General features: G+C 47.5%; 1 protein-coding gene across 1 annotated transcript in view; it reads right to left on the minus strand.

The window, feature by feature from the left end:
• LOC139050732 (lysosomal aspartic protease-like) overlaps nucleotides 1–22925 on the minus strand; it is a 33353-nt gene extending 10428 nt beyond the window's left edge. The window contains exons 1-4 of the mRNA XM_070527416.1: nucleotides 22670–22925; nucleotides 20919–21018; nucleotides 19382–19499; nucleotides 1032–1213 (exon numbers count right to left, since the gene is read on the minus strand). Coding sequence (XP_070383517.1) covers nucleotides 1032–1213; nucleotides 19382–19499; nucleotides 20919–21018; nucleotides 22670–22728 — 459 coding nt within the window. The 5' untranslated portion in view covers nucleotides 22729–22925. The remainder of the gene's footprint in view (nucleotides 1–1031; nucleotides 1214–19381; nucleotides 19500–20918; nucleotides 21019–22669) is intronic.
• Nucleotides 22926–24504: the final 1579 nt, after the last annotated feature.

Here is a 24504-nt window from a genome sequence, read left to right on the forward strand (position 1 = left end):
AAAGAGCATCGATATAACGTCACTAGGGTAATCTTGGTACGTTTGTGTATTGATTGCTGAGATTGTTCCTGCAAACCCATGTTTGAAATTACATCCATTCTGTATAAGGCTCAAAGAAGGATCACAAGGGAGATAGTGGAAGCCTACGAAATAGCAAAAAAACAGAAAAGGTGCGTGAACAAGCCTTCAGTGTCACGATCTGAAAATGAGATACGGTTCCTCAGTTTATCTTTGTAACCATTGCAGTATATGTTTTCACCATGCCTTGCACACGGGTACGGTTTACCGATACGCACCAGTGAATGTTGCTTATTTTTTTCCCTGTCACGCTTGTTTCCCCTCGTACGGTATATATACATCGATGCATGCGAAAATAAAATCTATAGTTGAAAGTGAAGCGCTGTCTCTGTGCATCTGTTTCTTGCTACGTCCTCGTTCAGTCACGCTTATAGACTCCATCATGGACAACTTATTAGCGCTAATGACGCTATAAATATTGGCGGAAGTGATCAATGTAAAGTTTTTGCTTCTCGTCTTTCCCTTTGCACAGTTTGAGACTACTACAACATTTCAGGTACTCTGAGCAACAATCTTAGTTCTACTTGACTCTAGCCACTTGGTTTCTGCAGCCACTAATAGGCAGTTTTACGCACCTTCACGTGGAAAAGGGGTTACCTTAAAATAAGTCTTGAGCTCAGGACACAATTTCGCTAGGTCAGTGCTAAAGTAAGATGACCCTCCGTGGAATGGAATGATGTAATGTTGGCCCCAAATACTTGGCAGCATATACATGTAAAAACTCCAGATGCTAAAAAATCAATCTGGAGTTCCCCACTATGGGGTGCCTGATAGTCATATCGTCTGTTTGGCACGTAAACCTATAAAAATGAAGTAAATCATTATTCCTACACATTGCCTCAAATATTTTTCAATCGTTTTCTGCCGTGAGAGGTGATTAATATCTATTTCTGCCCAGACTGCCGAAGTGGCTGACCCAGAAAGAAATAGTTCATTCCAAAAGAATAGCAAACCTTAGGATCGATGACGGTTGCTTCAACAAAAAGCTGGTCCGTGAGCTTGATACCACCTATGTCAATGGTCTCACGTGCGGCAGTTCCTTTGATGCCGTTCCCAGCAAAAGACGGGACGTCGACCCATATACCGTAGTGAGAGTACGAAGAGGACTTGCGGTTGTCGTACAGCTTTCGATCTCCTAAATTCGGGGATGAGGTAAGCTCAGTTGAAAACTTGTATGAAGGGGTGTTTATAAAAAAATGTTATGAACACATTTTAATAATGCTGCATCACAACATATTCTAATGTGACCGTCAAAATGCAGTAGCAAAACTGTTAATGACGAAACAAACTTTTATTAGGGAAACTTGTGCTCACAAAAGCAGGTTACACTCAAAGCACCACGACAGCGGCGACCGTCAGAATCAGATCAACGGGTGAAACCCGACGGCTTTTATACATCACTCATCGAATGTTCGGGAGTAATCACTGCTGCCCGCATGTCTTCCAAAATGTCTACACAATTCGCGTCCCACATACATGCAATCGGATTACACAAGGTCGGCAACGACAGAAAGCCGTAGAACCACTGATAACATTCGTGAAATTCGTATGCATGTACGCGCGTACTGCGCTGAGCGATAAAATTTGTTAAACGGTGAACCGTGGTCACCCGATGAAGAAGTACACGTGTCAGTACCCCTTCTTATGGAACATCGTACCGGTGCTACAAAAAAACACAAATGTGAAAACAAAACCACCCATAACGAAAAGGACAGATAATGACAAAATAACAAAGAAATTAAGTCCCTACGTTCTTCAGCGGGCGTATAAAGGCTTAAAAACATTACGTGCATGACTTCAGGTCATGCGCAGCACCGCTGCGTTTGCGAAATGCCGTCTCGCATGACCCCATTGTCCATTGTGCCAATGCGTCGGATGATCTGGTAGGGTATGAAATAGAGGCGTAACAGTTTCTCGCTGAGTCCTCCTCGGCGTTTAGGTGTCCAGACCCAAGCATGGTCGCTGGGCAGATGCTCGATGCAGTGGCGTCGAAGATTCCAGTGTCGGATGTTGGTCCTGTGCTGGTTATTTATGCCCAGGCGGGCAACCTGTCAGGCTCCTTTGGCGCGCTTTTGATAGGCGGTAACATCGAGATTCTCTTTGCGGTGACGTGCGGCAGCAGAACTTAGGGAGCCGTCGTCGGGTTCCGGCCCTAAACAAGCTTGAACGGAGTGACATGCGTTCATTTCACTGCCGTGTTGTAAGCGAACGTTGCCATCTTGAAGGAAGATTTGAACCGTCTATTGCGCCACGCCAACCCGGAAATGTCCAAGGAACAGGAAGCTTGCCTTCTCAGGCGTGGGGTCAGGCAAGAACTTTCAGCCAGAATGTAATGAATGGCACTGAAGACCGTCAAAGAGTTTCTTCGCGAGGCCGCAAGTATGAAGGAAGCTTTTGAAACCTGGAAACAAGAATTCAAGGGCCGCATGATCTCACCAAAATTGTATCGCAGCCCCGACGACTTGCTTGAGGCCATGAGAGCTGTCGTGAGGAAAAAGCTTAACAAGTTGTTCCCTTCACAGCCTCAAGTGCATTCGAGTGCCGAAACCTTCGGCGAGGAGACTGAGCAGTCAATAGGGATCCCTCAATCAGCGCAGCGTCACCTGGAATTGTTGACGTACGCCGCCGTAGCCGGCCGTCGCGTTCGCCCTTCACGCCCGCAGCAGGTCCGGCTAAGGCCTCAGTTTCGTCTTGAACCGCCACCGCCGCCAGCACTCCAACCCGTTGTCCTCCTCAGCATTCAAAGGAAGACTGGCGTTTAGCACGCCCCCGACCATCATCCGCTTTCTTATCACTGCGGAGAAGCGGGCGATGTCTACCACTGATGCCCATACGGGTAGATGGGTCTACGAGGGTTCCCTATCAACGCGCCATGACCAAAGACCGTGGCATCGCCGACTACCTCGCCGCCACAAAGTGGAGACCTCGACGACCGTCCATTCGCCGTCACCTGGCCGCCACCTGTCGCGGCAACGCTGAGCATACATGTATCAGCCTAGGGCCCGCCTGCAAGCCAATATCCGGAGAACTAAAACCAGCAACCGGTGGAGGTACGGTTGGCTTCGTCGGGATGGCGGCGCCTTCGTCGGCGACGGAGGATGTAAAGCAGAGCAAGTAACAAAGAATGCAGCGACAAAGGAAGACCTAACGAGGCGACTGTCTAGCCACAGGTCAACACGACACAGCCATGACCGGACGCCAGGCACGTACCCAGGATATTTTTTCTGAGGGGGGGGGGGCATCACCTCCGTCATCAACATCATAATCATCATCATCATCATCATCAGCAGCAGCAGCAGCAGCAGCAGCAGCAGCAGCAGCAGCAGCCTGTTTTATGTCCATTGCAGGACGAAGGCCTCTCCCTGCAATGCGATCTCCAATTACCCCTGTCCTGCGCCAACCGATTCCAAATAGCGCCCGCGAATTTCCTAATTTCATCGCTCCGTCTAGTCCTTCGTCGTCCTCGATTGCCTTTTCCTTCTCTTTGTAACCATTCTGTAACCCTAATGGTCCAACGGTTATGTATCCGGCGCATTACATGACCCGCCCAGCTACATTTCTTCCTCTTGATGTCAATTAGAATATCGTCTATACCCGTTCGCTCTCTGATCCAAACCGCTCTTTCTCTCTCTTAACGTTATGCCTAGCAATCTTCGTTCGATCGCTCTTTGCGCGGTCCTTAACTTGCTCTGAAGCCTCTGCCCCATATGTCAGCACTGGCAAAATGCACTGATTGCACTCCTTGCTTTTCAATAATAATGGTAAGCTTCTAGTCGTGAGCTGGCAATATCTGCCGTATGCGATCCAACCTATTTTTATTCTTATGTGAATTTTCTTCTCATGATCAGGGTTGCCTGTGATTAATTGGCCTAGGTAAACGTGCTCCTTCACAGTCTCTAGTGGCCGACTGGCAATCCTCATGGCTTGTTCCTTTGTTGTTTTTGTTGTTGTTGTTGTTGTTGTTTTAGCCTGTGGCCTGTGTGGCTCTAAGGTCAGCTTAGAATTTTTCCGCTGCTTTTACTGTATCTTCGAGATTGCTGATGATATTGTCACGTGGTAGTGACGGCGAAGAAAGAAGCAGTACGGTGGAATACAAAACTAGCTTTTATTGGGCGAACCTGTGCCCACAAAACAGGCTACACTTATAGCACAACGAAAGCGGCGAACACAGTCTGCGATCGTCGAAAAATCTGATCAGTGGGTCAAGCGCGTCGGCTTTTATAGAGCAGTCGTCGAATGTTCCAGACTAATCGTTCGGACCCGCGTGCCTTCCACAAAGTTCTACACCATTCGCGTTACGCGATGAAATCAGATAACACAAGGTTCGGCGACAACAGACAGCCGGGTAGAAGCATCGATAACTTTCCAGAAACATCAGATACATTCAGGCGCGTCCCTCGCTGTGCGATTACAGTTGTTAAGTGGCGAAACGTGGTCGCCCGATAAACAAAAGTACACGTGTCAATACCCCCCTCTTAAAAAGCATCGACCCGATGCTACATACAAGCGAAATAAAAACACCCGTAGCAAAGAAAACAACAACAAAAGGAAATAAGGAATTTCGTCAGCGTCCGTAAAACGGTTTAAGGCGCACCACGTGGACCACTTCAGATCGTGCGCGGCGCCGCTGTGAATGCGAAATGCCGTCTGGCACGACCTCATAGTCCAGAGCGCCAATACGTCGCATGACCTTGTAGGGTCTGAAATAGCGTCGGAGTAGTTTCTCACTGAGTCCTCGTCGGCGTATCGGTGTCCAAACCCAAACACGGTCGCCGGGCTGGTACTCAACAAAGCGTCGTCGGAGGTTGTAGTGTCGGCTGTCGGTCCTCTGTTGGTTCTTGATCCGTAGGCGGGCGAGCTGTCGGGCTTCTTCGGCGCGCTGGAGATAGCTAGCGACGTCAACATTCTCTTCGTCAGTGACGTGGGGCAGCATGGCGCCGAGCGTCGTCGTCGGGTTCCTGCCGTAAACCAGCTTAAACGGCGTGATCTGTGTTGTTTCTTGCACCGCCGTGTTATAAGCGAATGTTACGTACGGCAGGACGGCATCCCAGGTCTTGTGTTCGACGTCGACGTACATCGCTAGCATGTCGGCGAGGGTCTTATTCAGCCGCTCCGTAAGACCATTCGTCTGCGGGTGGTAAGCCGTTGTCCTCCTGTGCCTTGTCTGACTGTATTTCAGAATGGCTTGGGTGAGCTCCGCTGTAAAGGCCGTTCCTCGGTCGGTGATGAGGACTTCTGGGGCGCCATGTCGCAGCAGGATGTTTTCGACAAAGAATTTCGCCACTTCGGCTGCGCTACCTTTCGGCAGTGCTTTTGTTTCAGCGAAGCGGGTGAGGTAGTCCGTCGCCACGACGATCCACTTATTTCCGGTTATTGACGTCGGAAAGGGTCTCAGCAAGTCCATCCCAATCTGCTGGAATGGTCGGCAAGGAGGCTCGATTGGCTGTAGTAATCCGGCTGGCCTTGTCGGCGGTGTCTTGCGTCGCTGACAGTCTCGGCATGTTCTGACATAACGGGCGACGTCGGCGGTCAGGCGCGGCCAATAATACTTTTCTTGTATCCTCGATAGTGTCCGGGAAAATCCGAGGTGTCCAGCGGTCGGATCGTCATGTAGGGCATGCAATACTTCTGGACGAAGCCCTGACGGGACAACAAGAAGGTAATTGGCGCGGACTGGCGAGAAGTTCTTCACGAGTAGACTGTCTTGAAGCGTGAAGGAAGATAATCCGCGCTTAAATGCCCTGGGGACAACGTCGGTGTGCCCTTCCAAATAATCGACGAGGCCTTTAAGTTCCGGGTCCGCTCGTTGTTGTTCGGCGAAGTCTTCCGCGCTTATTATTCCAAGGAAGGCGTCGTCATCCTCCCCATCTTGCGGCGGCGGGTCAATGGGGGCGCGGGATAGGCAATCGGCGCCTGAGTGTTTTCATCCGGACTTGTATGTTACGGTGATGTAGTATTCTTGTAGTCTGAGGTTCCACCGTGCCAGCCGTCCTGAGGGATCCTTTAAATTCGCTAGCCAACACAAGGCGTGATGGTCGCTGACGACTTTGAATGGCCTGCCATATAAGTAAGGGCGAAATTTCGCTGTAGCCCAAACGATGGCGAGGCATTCCTTTTCGGTTGTAGAATAATTGCCTTCCGCTTTTGACAACGACCGGCTAGCGTAAGCTATCACGTGTTCATGTCCATCTTTTCTCTGGACCAGGACGGCGCCGAGGCCTAGGCTACTGGCGTCAGTGTGGATTTCGGCATCGGCGTGATCGTCGAAGTGCGCAAGTACGGGCGGCGACTGCATGCGTCGTTTGAATTCTTGAAATGCCTCGGCCTGCGGCGTTTCCCACTTGAACTCGACGTCGCATTTAGTTAGCTGCGTCAGCGGCTCAGCGATGCGTGAAAAGTTCTTGACAAATCGCCTGTAGTAGGCACACATGCCAAGAAATCTACGCACTGCCTTCTTGTCGATGGGCTGTGGGAACTTTGCTATGGCAGCTGTCTTCTGCGGGTCGGGGCGGACTCCAGATTTGCTGATGACGTGGCCTAAAAATAGAAGCTCCTCGTAAGCGAAGCGGCACTTTTCCGGCTTCAGAGTAAGTCCTGATGACCTGATGGCCTCAAGTACTGTTGCTAGCCGCCTAAGGTGAACGTCGAAATTTCCGGCGAAGATGACGACGTCATCCATGTATACGAGACAGGTCTGCCACTTCAATCCTGCTAAAACCGTGTTCATCACGCGCTGGAACGTTGCAGGCGCCGGGCACAGTCCGAATGGCATAACCTTGAACTCGTAGAGGCCGTCTGGGGTGATGAAGGCGGTCTTTTCGCGATCTCTTTCGTCGACTTCTATTTGCCAATAGCCAGACTTTAGGTCCATGGACGAGAAGTATTTAGCGTTGCAGAGCCGATCCAATGCGTCGTCTATCCGTGGGAGGGGGTATACGTCCTTCTTCGTGATCTTGTTCAGACGACGATAATCGACGCAGAAACGTAGGGTTCCGTCCTTTTTCTTTACCAGAACAACAGGGGATGCCCATGGGCTTTTCGACGGCTGGATGATGTCGTCGCGCAGCATTTCGCCGACTTGTTCTCTTATAGCTTCACGTTCTCGCGCCGAAACTCGGTAAGGGCTCTGACGGAGCGGGCGAGCGCATTCCTCGGTGATTATGCGATGCTTGGCGACTGGTGTTTGTCGAATCCTCGATGACGTCGAAAAGCAGCCTTTGTATTGTTGGAGCAGACTTCTGAGCTGCAGTCGCTTAATCATAGGGAGATTTGGATTAATGTCGTAGTCTGGTTCGGGAACCATGGTCGTCGGGGTAGATGCGGCGGAATCCGAGAGGACAAACGCATTACTTGTTTCCAGAATTTCGTCGATGTACGCGATCGTCGTGCCCTTGTTGATGTGCTTGAACTCCTGGCTGAAGTTTGTCAGCAACACTTCAGTTTTCCCTCCATGCAGTCGAGCGATCCCTCTTGCGACGCAAATTTCATGGTCTAGCAGTAGACGTTGGTCGCCTTCAATGACGCCTTCTACGTCAGCGGGTGTTTCGGTGCTGACCGAAATAAGGATGCTGCAGCGAGGCGGGACGCTCGCTTGATCTTCGAGCACACTCAAGGCATGGTGACTACGAGGGCTCTCCGGCGGCATTGCTTTATCTTCCGACAGCGTTACTGACTTCGACTTCAGGTTGATGATTGCGCCGTGTTGGTCCAGGAAGTCCATACCGAGAATGAAGTCTCGTGAACACTGTTGGAGGATAACGAAGGTGGCAGGGTAAGTCCGGTCATGAATGGTTATTCTTGCCGTGCAGATCCCAGTCGGCGTGATGAGGTGTCCTCCAGCGGTGCGAATCTGAGGGCCTTCCCTTGCGGTCTTAACTTTCTTCAACTGGGCGGCGATGTGTCCACTCATTACGGAGTAATCGGCCCCTGTGTCGACTAAGGCAGTGACTGCGTGGCCGTCGAGAAGAACGTCGAGGTCGGTTGTTCTTTGTCTGGCATTGCAGTTAGGTCTTGGCGTTGGATCACGGCTGCGTCGTGTTGAACTGAGGTTGGAACGTCGCGTCGTCAAGTCGTCTTTCGTCGGTGTAGTTTTGGCTTCCAGACTTCGTCGGGACGGCGGCGTGTCATTATGTCGTCGAGATGGTCTCTTCGTCGTCTTCGTCGGCGGCGGAGGATCTTCGTCAGTTCGACGAACAGCAACCGCACCTCCATCGGTTGCTGCTTTTAGTTTTCCGGGTATGGGCTGGGCCAGTGTATGGACGGCGCTGCGGCGACAGGTAGCGGCCTGGTGACGGCGAACGGGACGGTCGTTGAGAGTTCCACTGAGGGGCGGCTAGGTAATCGGCAATGTCACGTGGGCGCTCCCCAAGCTGTGGACGCGGCGCGTTGACGGCGAACCCTCTCAGTCCCATGTCGCGGTATGGGCATCGGCGGTACACATGGCCGGCTTCTCCGCAGTGATAGCAGAGCGGGCGGTGGTCGGGGGCTCGCCAAATGTCCTTCTTCCTCGTATAGGTGCGCTGGGCGACGGGTGGGCGCGCTGGCGGCGGCGGCGGTGGACGACGGAATTGCGGTGTTGCAGGACCTTGGCGCGGTCGCGCAGGGGGGCCTTGACGGCGGGCGACGGCGGCGGCGTAGGTCATTGCTTCCGGCTGCGGTGGTTCTGGTTGCACCTCAGGAACTCCAAGGGATCGGTGCACCTCTTCCTTCACGATGTCGGCGATAGAGGCCACTTGAGGCTGCGACGAAGGCAGGACCTTGCGCAGTTCTTCGCGCACAATGGCCCTGATGGGTTCTTGAAGGTCGACCGAACCTAGTCCTTGGATGGCATAATGCGGCATGTGCCCCTGGCGGTTATATTGCCGGGTGCGCATCTCCAGAGTTTTCTCGATCGTCGATGCCTCTGCAGAAAACTCAGCCACAGTCTTCCGTGGGTTACGAATAAGTCCGGCGAAAAGGTCTTGCTTGACGCCGCGCATCAGGAAGCGAACTTTTTTCTCCTCCGACATTTCCGGGTCGGCGTGCCGGAAAAGACGGGCCATCTCCTCCGTGAAGATTGCGATCGTCTCGTTTGGCAGCTGCACTCTGGTTTCTAGTAGAGCTTGGGCTCGCTCTTTTCGCACGACGCTTGTAAACGTGTGCAAGAAGCCGCTTCGGAAAAGGTCCCACGTCGTTAAGGTGGCTTCCCGATTCTCGAACCACGTCCTGGCGGCGTCTTCCAATGCGAAATAGACATGCCGCAGCTTGTCGTCGCTGTCCCAACTGTTAAACTTAGCGACCCTCTCATACGTTTCGAGCCAGGTTTCCGGGTCCTCGAATGTTGATCCGCGGAACGTCGGAGGTTCCCTGGGCTGCTGCAGCACGATGGGGGATGCTGGGGCTGCCATTGGGGTTGCCTTGTCCACAATCTTCTTGGTCTTCTCAGGTAGAAGTCCGTGCTCCGGGGGCAGCTGTTGAAGACGGCGGCTTGCTCGATGTTCCGGGACGGCGCTGGTGTTGTCTTTGCGGTCCGGGCTTGTATTACGGCTTGTCGGGGGCGTCCGGTACATGGACGTAAAGCACCTCCACCAGATGTCACGTGGTAGTGACGGCGAAGAAAGAAGCAGTACGGTGGAATACAAAACTAGCTTTTATTGGGCGAACCTGTGCCCACAAAACAGGCTACACTTATAGCACAACGAAAGCGGCGAACACAGTCGGCGATCGTCGAAAAATCTGATCAGCGGGTCAAGCGCGTCGGCTTTTATAGAGCAGTCGTCGAATGTTCCAGACTAATCGTTCGGACCCGCGTGCCTTCCACAAAGTTCTACACCATTCGCGTTACGCGATGAAATCAGATAACACAAGGTTCGGCGACAACAGACAGCCGGGTAGAAGCATCGATAACTTTCCAGAAACATCGGATACATTCAGGCGCGTCCCTCGCTGTATGATTACAGTTGTTAAGTAGCGAAACGTGGTCGCCCGATAAAGATAAGTACACCTGTCAATATTCCCCTGTATATCGTTTAGTGCATACACCATGGTTTGTCCTATGCCAGGTTTCTTTTTTACTGATTTCAGGCTGCGTTCATTTTTTATGGCTTCTTCAATGTTTCTCATGTTATAGTTTCGAATAACAGTTATTTTCGCCTTGTTGATCAGTTTTGACAGTTCCGCGAATTGCGTAACGCTGTGCGGCCGCCAGTCCCATACAACCGCGTAGAGCGCAGGACTCTGCGATTCTAGACGTACTGCGCTCACCGCGAAAGGTTAGAAAAAACACGCGGCGAGCCGTAACTCAAGGAAATAATGAGGAAAAGGGAAAAGTTAATAAGCACAGCAGAGAAGTGGCTATGTGATGCGGTTCGACCGATAACTGTAGAAGCGTCATTCAAAACAAGTAATTGTTCTCAACTTCCGGCGGCGTTTTCTCTACTTCCTTTTTTAATAAAAAGATGTTGATCCATAAATAGTCTCATAAACAACGCTTAAGTTTTTATTATTTGCTTCTGCTTGCAGTTTGGTTGTTGCCTTGGCTCTGTCCCTTAGTACATTGCTTAACTTCTCAACTCCTTGCGATTTTTCTTTCCAGTTGCCAATTTTGCACGAAAAGTGCTATACAGTTAGGGAAAATCAGAGGAGGTAATGGGCGACAGTCATCTTGCTTATGGGTTTGAGGCTTATTGCAGGGTTTCATGATGGACGCTCTTTCACATTATTTTATTTCCCACCTTATCTAACCCATACCACGTGTATATGGTTCCGGGCATCTGCCAGCGTCGCGGCGAGCTGTAACTCAAGGAAATAATGAGGGAAAGGGAAAAGTTAAACGCAATTGGCGTTTTCTCCGGCCGCAACCATTCCATGAGAGTACAGACCAGCTGAGTAACAGCCGCATCCCTCTCCTGGTCCCAGGATCAGCCTAAACAAAGAAGGTTGAACTAACAAAAGCAACAGCTATGCGCGCGATGGTTGAATAGATGGTGACAACTGAACGCATCGCGAGTTAAACGCGCGGGTGCGGAATCTATGAAAATCCTGGCCTTCACATTACAAAAGGTGCCGATAACTACCGCCGTCTAAAAGGAGTGAAAAAGGCAGCATAATGCTGACCGATGAACCTATGGGAATGTGTGAGGAGTGGTGGCGTGGGTGGGGAGGGGAGGGGTATGCCACTTGATTTGGGGGGGGGGGCGGGCCCCCCTGGGCCCCCCTTGGGTACGTGCCTGCCCGACGCCAAGACCAAACTGACACGCCAGACAAAGAACCACGCGACAATACGCATATTTATTTACGATGCATACTTTGAAGTTCAACCGGAGAAATGTTGCGTGGGCAGCTTGTCGAGCCCATATGCCTCTACATCATGGCCTGGCATGTCGACATGTTTTCGTCATGTGGTAAAACGTCTAAGGGCACGAAATACTAATACATAAAGAAGTCGTCTCTAATAAACTGAAGTCCTTTGTAAGGCAATTAAAATATAAACATATTTCAATGATTCCTACGCGCTTTAAGTATGCGCGTTTAGGAGAGCATCTAAAGAAAACATATTCCTATCAAATGCACGTGCTGGAAGCTACCTGAGCCAAAGCTTATGTAAAAAATGTACTAAATGTTGTAAAACAAAACAGGGGATACAAAACTCTTTATATCAAGGTAGAAGAAACTAGGAATAGGCAAGAATCAGATGTATAAGTTAAGAGACAAAGCCGGCAGTAAGATTACTAATATATATGAGATAGTTCAAGTTGCTGAGGAGTTCTATACAGATTTATACAGTACCAGTGGCACGCACGAAGATAATTTGAGAGAAAATCATATAGAGGAACTTATAATCCCAGAAGTAACGCCGGAAGAAGTAAAGAACTCCTTGGGAGGTATGCCAAGGGGGAAGGCAGCTGGGGAGGATCAGGTAACAGCAGATATTTTGAAGGATGGTGGGCACATTGTTCTGGAAAAACTGGCCTCCCTGTATACACAGTGCCTCATTACCTCTAGCGTATCGGAATCTTGGAAGAACGCTGACATAATCCTGATCCATAAGAAAGGGGACGCCAAAGACTTGAAAAATTATAGACCCATCAGCTTACTGTCCGTTGCCTACAAAGTATTTACTAAGGTAATTGCAAATCGAATCAGGAAAACCTTAGACTTCCGTCAACCCAAGGACCAGGCAGGATTCCATAAAGGCTACTCAACAATAGACCATATTCACACTATCAGTCAGGTGATAGAGAAGTGTGCGGAATATAAGCAACCCTTATATATAGCTTTCATTTATTACGAAAAAGCGTTTCATTCAGTCGAATCCTCATCAGACATGGAGGCATTACGGAATCAGGGTGTAGACGAGCCATAGGTAAATATACTGAAAGATATCTATAGCGGCTCGACAGCCACCGTAGTCCTCCATAAAGAAAGCAACAAAATTCCAATAACGAAAAGCGTCAGGCAGGGAGATACGATCTCTATAATGCTATTGACAGCGTGTTTACAGGAGGTATTCAGAGAACTAGAGTGGGAAGAATTGGGGATAAGAGTTAATGGAGAATACAATAGTAACTCGCGATTCGCTGATGATATTGCCTTGCTTAGTAACTCAGGAGACCAATTGCAATGCATGCTCACTGACCTGGAGAGGCAAAGCAGACACGGGTGGGTCTAAAAATTCATCTGCAGGAAACTAAAGTAATGTTTAACAGTCTCGGAAGAGAACAGCAGTTTACGATAGGTAGTGAGGCACTGGAAGTGGTAAGGGAATACGTCTAATTAGGGCAGGTTGTGACCACTGATCCGTATCATGAGACGGAAATAATCCGACGAATAAGAATGGCCTGCGGTGCGTTTGGCAGGCATTCTCAGGTCATGAACAGCAGGTTGCCATTATCCCTCAAGAGAAAAGTGTGTAACGGCTGTATCTTACCAGTACTCACGTACGGGGCAGAAACCTGGAGGCTTGCGAAAAGGGTTCTACTTAAATTGAGGACGATGCAACGAGCTATGGCAAGAAGAATGATGGGTGTAACGTTAAGGGATAAGAAAAGAGCGAATTGGGTGAGGCAACAAACGCGAGTTAATGATATCTTAGTTGAAATCAAGAAAAAGAAATGGGCACGGGCAGGACATGTAATGAGGCGGGAAAGGGACGTCGATGGAGCTATGCTATTAGGGTGAAGGCGATGTTTAGTGTCATGTAGAAACACAAATTGTGAAGACATCTATATGGATTAGAGAAGTTTCAAGCGAAATATACACGAACTACCGCTTTTATACCCATTGTGTCCAATTGGCACATGTCTAGCGGTACAAGAAAAGGGTAAGTAAGATGCAACAGATATAACGACCTCTGACAGATATATGCAGATAGCACACACGGGGGTGGTCACACTTCTGGGAATTCGTCGAGGTCTGTTTTTTCACTACTCGAAGTCTGCCCGACTTTGGCAATCCCCGTTAAGTACATCTGGTGCAATTCGCCCAAGCATTTTCATGCCATGTATATCCGTGATTTCTACAGACCTGTAAAAAAGCGATGCTTTCCTTGCTTTTTACCCCTACTTTACAGGTGCTGGCTCCTGGCTGGGGTTTTGCACGAATGGCCCATACACGATGTAGTGCAAGCGAGCACCGTATATAGTGGAAACCGAGTCGGCTCGGCCCGCTGTGTGATGCACATATCCACGGACGTGAGCTCCAGCACAAACGACCTCTATCTTCGTTATTTCATCGTCACTTCGCCGCGATATAAGCGCCTTTGTGCCAGCGTATTATGTCATTGTCTCCGCCGTCGAAAACACGCCATCATAGTCATGCCGTCATGCTCCTCCCGTCATGGCCATATAATCTTCACCATGCGTTCATTGTCATACTGTCGTCAGCAACCCAGCTTCTTCATGTTAATGTCCGCATGACATGGGCATCATACCAGCGTTGCCATCTCACTGCCGTCACGCCGACATTGTCACCGCATCATCTCCATGTCACCGTCGTTCTTCCAGCATTGTAACCTCATTGCCATCACGCAGTCATCGTCAAGCCATCACACCCATCGAGTCCTGGCCATAGTGATTATCTTTTCAAGCTTTTACTATGGGATGAGTGCAGAAGATAACGCTGGGAGTGCGGTGTTACTTTAGACCATTAGTGACGTGTGACAATACACTGCACGCGCCGCTGGCCGAAGCAGACGGCGTGCTCCTTGCATAATCGTATGCCATCATCGTGATTCCTGCAGCAGGATGGCAAGAACTTGGTTTATTGAACGAAACTTCTCGCTACGGCGGTTGGTTAATGAATTAAGGACAAAAGGTAAAGTGACAACCAGACGACGACGAACTGAGACACAAACGAAATACGCGGGCGCCAACTTCGAACAGTTTTTTTCATAAGAAACTACGCAATTTTACACATAAAATATAAGGGCAAACAAATTACACTAAAAATATCAAGAACAATTGTGGTAAGACCTAACACCCGGTCTCGAGCCAGAGATCATCAGAGTGGATAACAATGGCACTGAAGGGACGTGAATTGAACTATCAAGGCAAGCACGTAGCAATACGCGTGAATTTCCGGCGCCGACCAAATAGCAAACCAAATAGGGCAGCAGCATGTTCTAAAATTCGCGACTATTACCGGTTATCTTTTATGAATGATATTGCTTTGTCCCTTATTGCTCGTGATGGCGTGCTAACGCACTTAGTGTCTGCTCTTTTGATAAGCAGCACCTCGATCATATCCCTGGCACTGCTGCCTCTTGCTTTCATTAGACAGATAGTTTCGTGCAGGAGTGGCGCAAAACACCAGCGCTTGATATGGTCTCTCAAGTGACCGCCCATACTGCGTAATAAGTGTGATAATAATAGGCTTGAAGCTTTCTTCACGAGTAAGACACATTAGTCAGAGGGCCCGATTAGAGTGATTGTATCCGAGAACGGTGCTTTACTTGGCAAGAAGACGTTCGAAGTTTCCTGCAACGCATCCTTACCGTTCTGGTCGTACAGGAAACTTTGTTGGTACGTAGCCCGATATATCTACTTCAAGATCGAGAAGAAGGCAAGCTAGCAATCACCAGTGGTTTTTTGATTGACGTGCACCAATTTCTTTTATTCCGTACCTCAGCTTGGCTTGTTTAACGCAGTTGTGAAACTATAGAAGCGACGGTCGCAGTTTGCTTCCAGAACAATACGGCAATCAATTCTGATCAGTTTTTAGAGATTTGACTAGTCTACGCACTGCCCACCATTACGTGTTTTACCCGCTGCTATAATCGATTTATTTAATTAACTATTTATTTTTTACACTTTTCACCATAACCATAACGCGTTGCGTTTGTGGGCGGGGGGGGGGGTGCATGGATCACAACATAACACAAATAGCCATTAATTGTTGTTCAAGGCTTGTGATAAAACCAGAATATAGCACGCCATTTATGCGAAATCATACAGAATATACAAACATTACCACAAACATACATACTAAACAATAGAAACACTTCGGGAGAATACTTCTGTTCGTGTAGACATTATCGATGCCGTTGTTATCATATGGAACGGAGAAAGAGTTCATTATTGGTTTTGCTAACAATATCGTCTCGGAGGCGGTTCCATACTTGCATTCTTTTTACAAAGAATGCACTACCAGAATTGTGTATTTTGAACGGGTAGTCTAATATTTTCGGAAATTATCTCGACGAAGCGAGACGTACGTCTGTTCTGGGAGGTATTGGTGGAGAATAATGTATTTATTATTATAATAGTTACTATGAAGACATTTAAACCGCAGTTGCTTTCTTCTTATTGGTAATGGCACCCATCTCAACGTACTTTTTATTTCGGAAATACTTGGAAATAGTTATACCTATTACTTACAGATCTAGCTGCTTGATTTTGCACTTTTTTCCGTTCTTTCAATTAGGTACTCCTTATGAGAGTCCCAAAAAACACGATCATATTCTAGAATGAATCGTACATACAAACAGTAAGGGCTTGTTTTACGGTTGATGAAGCCTGCTTAAAGTTCCTTCGTACAGAATACACCATCTTACTTGCCCTTGTCACTAAAACTTCTTTGTGGTTATTCCACTTATGGCTGTCAGAATCATTGAACTGTTAATGGTATAGTTTGTTTCTAATCTATGGATACGTTTGGTGAATGCTATGCGGCAACATTTGCGGACGATCTGGCTCATTTTCCGTTGCGATGTTGGGCGCAAGTCTCTCTGCAACGTTTCAGCATCTGTCCGTGACTTAATGGCAGAGGTCACATCTTCAACGATGCTATTAACAAAATTTAAGAACAGCAGCGGTCCTAATAGGCTCTCTTGTGGCACACCAGACGTCATGGTTACCGCAGATGATTTTGAGGCGTTAATAACTACACTTTGTTGGCAACCGTGTAAGTAATGTTTTTATCGAAATAATAACTTTAAGGCTTGCTTTTGCAGAAAGCATCGCAAATTCTAATAGGCTATGTGGTACGGTGTCGAAAGCTCTACGGAAACCATGAAACATTGCATCCACATGGGGATTAATGTCTTAAGAATGTAAAATGTAATGCTCAAATTCGACTAGCTACGTAATGCATGATCGTCCATACCTAAAACCAAGCTGAGATACTGCGAAGAAGCTAATCGAATCAAGGTATTAGATCATTTCACTGTAAATGATGGGCAAAATAGCCTAGAGCAAGTTGCTTTCAGCGAGATAGGCCTGTCATTTTCGACGTTTTTTTTTGTCACCTCATTTGTATACCGGCATGACGTTTTCAACTTTCCAATCATGTGGAACAATTCCAGTATTAGGCGTTATTTCACACATAATGCTCGAATAATCTTCAATAATACTATGATATTTTTGGAGAACAACCAGCGATAATCCATCAGGACCAGCTGCCTTTGATGTATCTACCTGTCGTAGCAAGCAGTCAACATCATTACCATCAATCTGAAAGTTTGTCATTGAAGGCTGGGCAAATGGGACTGCTGTCATCTCGTCAAGTGCATTTTCAGCAAAAACTGATTTTAACTATTCGTTCTAAACATCCGCTTTTTCTTGATCAGCGCTTATAATTTTATCCTGCATACTCAAAGCAGGAGCGCTCATATCGTCTTTCCTATTGTGCTTGAAGTATTTCGAGAATGCTTTCGGAAAAGCGGGTATATGCATCGCCTCTTCGTAGCTCTGGTTTGGCGCGCTATTTATTTTTCATTCGTTCACAAATGCATTTACACAAAAATCACCCATTGTAATGCAGTTAGGATTTATAAGTATGTGGTTGAATATCTTGTGCTAATAAATCTAACTGACACAAGCCTTGACGTTGCCTGGGAAAAATCAACAAACACCTTCTTGGCAGAATCCGGCAGACTAGGTTTCAGCTAGCAATTGCAACAGGATAACTCAATTCAATTCCTTCAATTCACTTCAAGCCTCACAAAGGTACACGTGTGATGGATGTATAACTCAAGGACAATGAAAAGCCTTCTACCAGTATAGATCGCACATTATTAATTGGTCAAGAAGGGAGTATCTAAGATATGCCCCAATTCCGCATTAATGAAGTCATGCGAGCACAATCTCGTTACAGGTTTTATGAATCAAATTAGCTTCTTGAGGAAAACTCGATTTCCGAAACAGATGATATCGCGGGTTGCGCAAAAGCCTACTGCAGAAGATAACACACGCACAGAAAAGTGCGGGAGCCAAAGAAACAGATGAATACGCTCGTAATACCGTAGGTACGTCAGCTGTCGCACAATGTGAAGAAGGTCGCAGTCAGATACAATGTGCGCACTGTGTTTTTCACTCCGTGGAAAGTGGCCAAGGTTTGCCGTTTGATGGCGAATAAGCTGCCGGTTACATGCTTGAAGAAGCCCACCACACTGATTGTGTTAGCGATGTGGTTTACAATATTTCCGTACGCTGGGGCAGGGTGTATAGTGGGTAAGCCAAACGGTGCTTCTGCGATCGTACGAGAGAACACCGGTTTGCGGTTAACAGCAACATGGGGGGGCACTTGGCAGACTACTGCAAGCGCTATGGTTGTCTGCCAGTTCTGGACCAACCAATCTTTCTAAGGAAAGCAAGAAACAACACTAAAATCGAGGTAATGGATGCGTTCTTAACAAAAAGGGAAGGCACTACGTTTGTTAGCATGCCATCACAAGAAGTATCGAGCAATGAAATGTAATTTATAAAAGGTAGCCTGTAATCACCGGAAAGATTAGAACGTGCAGCTGCACCATTTGGTTTTCTACTCGGTTTACGCCTGTAATGCGCATGCGCCTGCCTTGGTAGTTAAGTTCAGGTCACTGCAGTTACGTTGTTATCCACTCTGGTGATCGCAGGCTAAAGATTGGATGTTAGCTCCTACCACCCTTATTAACTGATTTTTACTATGATTAATTTGCACCTTGTGTCATGTATGAAATGGCGTGGTTTATGGCGAATAAACATTTGGAAGTTGGTACCCGTATACCTTGTGTTTCTCGCATTGCATCTTCGTCTGCTTAGCGCCGCACCTGTTGTCCTTATGTCAGGGGTGTATTGACCGGCACAGGGTCCCTAATGGACACGTATGCGAAATGCAATATCGCGACAATAATCGCCTGCGGCGTCAGATAGCGTCACAATGCAGTTTGGCATGAACACCCAGATAGTCGACGAGTAGTGGCAGGCTTTGATCTCACGGCCGAGCTGCGTGATTGGAAGGTAACTTCAGCGCTCGCCGTGGTTCCGACCAACAGCACATGACAGACGAAACGCGCCTCTCGCATCGTTCTCTGTTCTAAAGAGGCGCGCACATTTCTGCCCAGACATTATAGAGGGAAGCTTGGGAGTGCATCTCGGTCAATACACGCATTGTGCTCGGTGCGTTATGGTGGTTGCAATAGAGCGTATCGTTACATTGTCTCAACGCCAACTGCAGTGACGTCGACATTCATCGGGGGATGGGTTCCGCCAGTTTTTTTTTGCTTATCAAGGCGCAACAATTTGCGAGTGCGCACAATATTGTGCACAAACAATTTATTCGCATCTGCTAGCCACCGAGAGTTGCTTTATTAAAAAATAGATATCCGCGGCAACGACAACTGCGCCAGGGTAACTGTTAGAGAAGCAGCATTGCTCATTGTATGATCTCGAGCTCGGGAAAGAAGCTAGCTCTTTCATTCGACAAGTTATTTTGTTGAAGAAGAAGCGTACTTTTACAGTTCAGCTACAACGGGTCTTATGTGAAAGAAAGAGGCCATTATAAAAAAAGCTCCGTCAAAATATTTGTTTAAGTGTATTCTTTTAACGCTGCAGCAAAATATACTTACCACATTGTGCCTTGCTGCAACCAACTGAAGGCAGCCATGTAACATTAGAATTTGTGTCGAAGACAACATTGAAAGTTTGCGGTGGTGTTCCGATACTGATGACCCCGTAGTATTGATTCTGTAAAGTGTGGCAAAGCAACTTTTCAATTATATAGGTGAACCAATATTAAAGTCTAAATGGTTATACATTGCCTTCGCATTAGTCCCCTTCGACATATATTACATGTTTGAAGATATTGATAAAATTCAACGTTTTTGATGATTTTGTGCCTAAAACTACTGGGAAAACATCGACGATATTGCAAAATACCTTATAAAAAATAACTATGACTTCGTGTGCAACTTCGTGTTTGTACCAGTTGCCAATAATGGAAGGCTCCACGCGACGCGCTACCGCCGGATGTCTGCGCGGACGTTGCACTTGCCGTACTTCAGACCAGGTCGCTATTGACCCCTATGGACGGCTTCCTTCCACCGCTCCTCAGAGCAGGAGATTCTCCGTTAGCCTCAGCCAGCTCACGCGCCACGCTGAGAGTGTAGCTCTAATCGCATCAACCGCATGAGAAGTTGCTTTCTTCATGCTATGCAACTTAGTTTTTCGGCAGGATGTTACCCCTAAACTTTTGAGCTACACAGAATCTGCGTTCTTGTACTATGGTACTGAAGCATTGAACGTATACCGTATGCAAGCACTGTACGTCTACCACATATTTCATGGCACGTCGACCCTACACCCATCAACAAGCTAGTTATTTACCGGAACGCTTCAATCCTCACCCTAGACAATGTGCACTGCATATGACCAGACGAACTGACAAACCGTCCTCCCTTTTGTTGCATACGTGTACAACCCCCGTACGCAAGCGACCAGCCGCTCCTTGCTTTTTTCGCACTGTATGAAGGCGAGCAATCGTGCCTGCTGAACACTTTGCTTTCGTACAGGCCTGACTCCACATCCTATGCACACCTGTTGCTGTGTCTCCAAGTAAGCGGAGTTCTGTGCACATCTCAGCCGTTGATTAACGACACACAACAATGGTCGACAAGAACTGTGACACGACGGTGACCGGCTTCATCCTGCTTTCTCTACCTGTGCCCTCCGTTAGCTTCAAGTTTAACCGAACAGTGGTGCGCTTTCTAGTAAACTGCTTGGCCGATATTGAAGCCTTACCGCATAGACACCCTCTCCTCGTCCATGAAATGGGATGTCCAGCCTATGACACCAAGCCCTGATCTATTTCTTCGAAGAATAAAGATTGCCTATGTCAGTCGCATTAAGCCAGACTACGACCTAGCTATACTAACTACGCGTTGATCAGGATGGTTCTCCTTTTCCCCGTGTGCCAGTGTAGAGAAGAAAGCGGCGGAACCCAGTTTGCGGGCGCTACGCGCAAGGATGAAGCTCGTGCTCGCTTGGGTTCAGACTGGCTTGTGAGGCCCTTTCACCAATTTGCCTTTGTGCATGTAAACCGTGTAACACAAGAAACAAAGTAAATCTGAGTAGCGCTTTTGTGAAGAGCACTTTATGTATACTCACATTGCTCCTTTTCAGAGGTATAGTCACGACGGCACCACGGTCCCATTGGTTCGCGCTGTAGTTATGTCCTCTGATTATTACTTCATTGCTCTGTCGAGGCCTGGGGACGAAGGCAAATAATATAGAAATGCTGTTATGTTAAATACAGAGTTTATCGGAGGCGATCTCAAGCAGAACTGTAGAATAACAAGGGTTCATTATTTATATTTTATTTTATTATTTAGATACTTCTTTCGTTTGCTTGCGATTGTAACTTATGAGAAATGACAGCTTGTGGTTAAACATGCGGAAAGCAGAAAATTGGCACCATGACCACAAAGGAGAGATGAAGCATCCACAAGAACATCTTGTAGCACCCCACATAATCACATATACGTATCAGGAGGTTGGGATCGGATGGTGCTCTAACTCACGAGAAACTGCTAGATATAAAAGTGTGTGTGTGTGTGTGTGTGTGTGTGTGTGTGTGTGTGTGTGTGTGTGTGTGTGTGTGTATTTGTGTGTGCGTGCGTGCGTGTGTGTGTGTGTGTGTGTGTGTGTGTGTGTGTGTGTGTGTGTGTGTGTGTGTGTGTGTGTGTTACGGGAGTTGTGGCTGGGCGAATAGATAAGAACGAAGAAGGGGTCAGGCGGTTGCTGGGAACGATCGGCACCCATGTCGTGAATCAAATCGGCATAATTGGTTCCGCAAACATTTCAGTGTTGCAAAATGGTGGCTGAGGTGGAATTACGCATGGTACGCAGTGTGAAGGGAGCGAAATTTTAAGTCTGATTAGAGGCATACTCGAAATCTGGAGCCTTCAGCATTACAAGCTGCTAAAGTTTCTTCGGACTTCTTATGTTGTGCCCGCCCGACCTTTCATATACCTGACAGCGACAATGTCGTCACAAAAGACGAAGCAATAAAAACATTGATGGGATGTCTCGCATTACGACCAGTAAAACAGCGCTAAACAACAGGACGAGGAGAGGGACACAGACACCAGCGATGACTAACAACCAAGTGCCTTTATTCTTTAGGTCAGCATATAAATACTTCATCGCTATCTCAAAGCACAGAATCAACAGAATTCAGCATGCACAGGGGAGAAAAATACAATTAATGCGAAAGGAAGGCAATCTCTTTCGGAAAGAGCGATAGAGGGAAGGCTTACACCCGCTTCTCCGCTAACATGAATGTGGAACGCTTCGGAAATAAGACGTTTGCGCTTATCGCCGTATATTGGGAGGTAGGTCACATTCGCTATATTAAACTTAAATTATGAAGCGTTACGTGCCGAAACCAATTTCTGATCGTGAGGCACGCCGTGGTGCAGGACTCTGGAAATTTCGGCCACCTGGGGTTCTTTAACGTGCACCTAATTCTAAATACCACGGATATTTTCGCATTTCGCCCCCAAACAATCGCTGTATGACGTACTGTCATATTGTGTAGAATCTTCTGAGTGTTGCTGCATTTTTTCAAATGTTCCTACATGAAACAGTTATTATTTACAGTTATTATTTAATAGCACGTGCAAGCACAGCTTTGTGAAGAAATAATTTAATCTTGCCTGTCAGAACACGACGAAGCCAATAAAGCCCACCACACGTTCGTGATAGATCAATGAGCTCATGCGAGAACATTCAGCGTGCTTAACGTTTGTTTGGCCGCAATCGCGAGAAATTCGTACGTGATTCAAAAGCAGAACAGTTCTGTGGTTTCACGAAACCCATTAAAGTATAAAAGAAAGCTTCGATTGAAAGTTACTTACCTCGTATCACAGGATGCCGCGATGAAGAGCGCGAGGAACGTTACGGCATAGAAATTCATTGCGTCAATCAAAAGCTGCTCCAAGATAAGGTTGATTTCGTTTCACGGAGAGCATACTTGCTTGTGCGAAGTTGTTGAGCCTCTGTGTGCAAGTACGAGCGCGCTAAGTTGGCGCGCTATTAGGCAGACGCTGGCCAGGCGCTTAGGCCAGCGAAGATGGCACTGGCTTCGTTCGCAGCTTGAAAAAAGTGGACGGCCGGGCGGCACGGAAGACTGCACCTAACTGCAACAGCTCCACAACAGCAAGGTGTTGACTACGCGCTTTTATGCTTCTCGCGGCCCAATGTATAAATGACGATTGACGTCATTTCCTACAGTGGAGGGGTCAACAAGGTGCTGTTTTTAGACATATACAAAAGTCAAGGGCCTAGTATGCGGATAACAACATGACAGGTGTCAAGAACGGAATAGACAGGATTACATTTGGCGATGTAATAAAAACTCTACGTCTATTCACCTGTAGCGCCTGTGACCTGAGTCATGCATTATTTCACCGTACTTCTGTGAAAACGCTAAAAAAAATTGACTTAAATTCCTTTGCCATCAGGATCGACTAAGAAGAGTAAATATCAATCGGTAGAACTAGATGAACTGCCGATAAGAATAAACTAAGAATATAGTGGGGTAGCAGTGTGTTCTTTTAGTCGCGTTTCTTAGAATCAGTATTGGTCCTTACAACAATTCCGTTGCTTCAGCTGGATGTGACGAACAGTGGATATTCCGAGGCTTCGTTGCCCTGGCTACGTGTAACGTACGCCATCAGTGGTATCCATGCCTTTTCATGAAGCAGTCGCTTGCTAAGGTCGCCTATGAGCGTAAATACAAGGCAGTGACTAATATAGAACGACAGACGCAGTGCGACGACGAAGGCATGACGGTAATGAGATAACAATTCTTGAAATTAGGTATCTTTTATTTATGAATACTGCTGTATTGAACGCTGTGTTGAGCACACAGTTATTTGTGGAGCAGACTCATGTACAACTTTTCCTATGTCGTCGATTACCTTATTCGTCTTATCCCGAGCGGTGACGTGGAGCTTAGCGCCGATCCCAGGTGACCGGCGTCGAAAACTGGCAAGCCTGACGAATCCCAAGGAAGCGTATTTAACGCCCCTGAGCTGGCAATGTCTAGTTGTGACAACCCTTCTCTTCTGAAGGCTCTTTGCAATTGAGTTGCTTGTCAAAAAAATATGTCACGAGACATATCTGAAATCAAAAATGCTGTGAATACACGTTTCGATTCCATGGAATTACTTGTGGCTGCTCTCAAAACCTCATGCTCGAAGGCACTGTCGGATCAAGACTGATCGGCTTCGTTGTCAGGCGATTTGCCTAAAGCGCATGGTTGCCGAACTAACTGCTAAATATGACGATCTCAAAACCATTCACGACGAAATCGCATAATCCTTCATGGCATACAGAGGATACCAACGAGAATCGTAACACACTGCTCTCCAAGGTTGCGAACGTTTTCAGTAGGCTTTCCCTTGACCGTCGGCGCATTGAACGCTTCCGTAGGTTAGGCAGAATGCGGCCTGCTCGTTCTCCCCTATCATTTTGGGAACGTTTTACATCAGCGATAAGCGAGTGATGCTGAAAAACGCTTATAAGCTGAAAAATTCCGGCCTGAAACTTTCCGAAGATTTTAATCCGGATTCCGCGCAGTACGTAAAAAGCTGTGGGTCGCTTTGGTTGAACAGCGGAATGACGGCTCATATAATAAAATGAGGTTCAATCATTTATTTAGAGGTAACGTTCACCACAATTGGGGCAG

The sequence above is a fragment of the Dermacentor albipictus genome, chromosome 10, assembly GCF_038994185.2.
Source record: "Dermacentor albipictus isolate Rhodes 1998 colony chromosome 10, USDA_Dalb.pri_finalv2, whole genome shotgun sequence".
NCBI classification, from domain to species: domain Eukaryota; kingdom Metazoa; phylum Arthropoda; class Arachnida; order Ixodida; family Ixodidae; genus Dermacentor; species Dermacentor albipictus.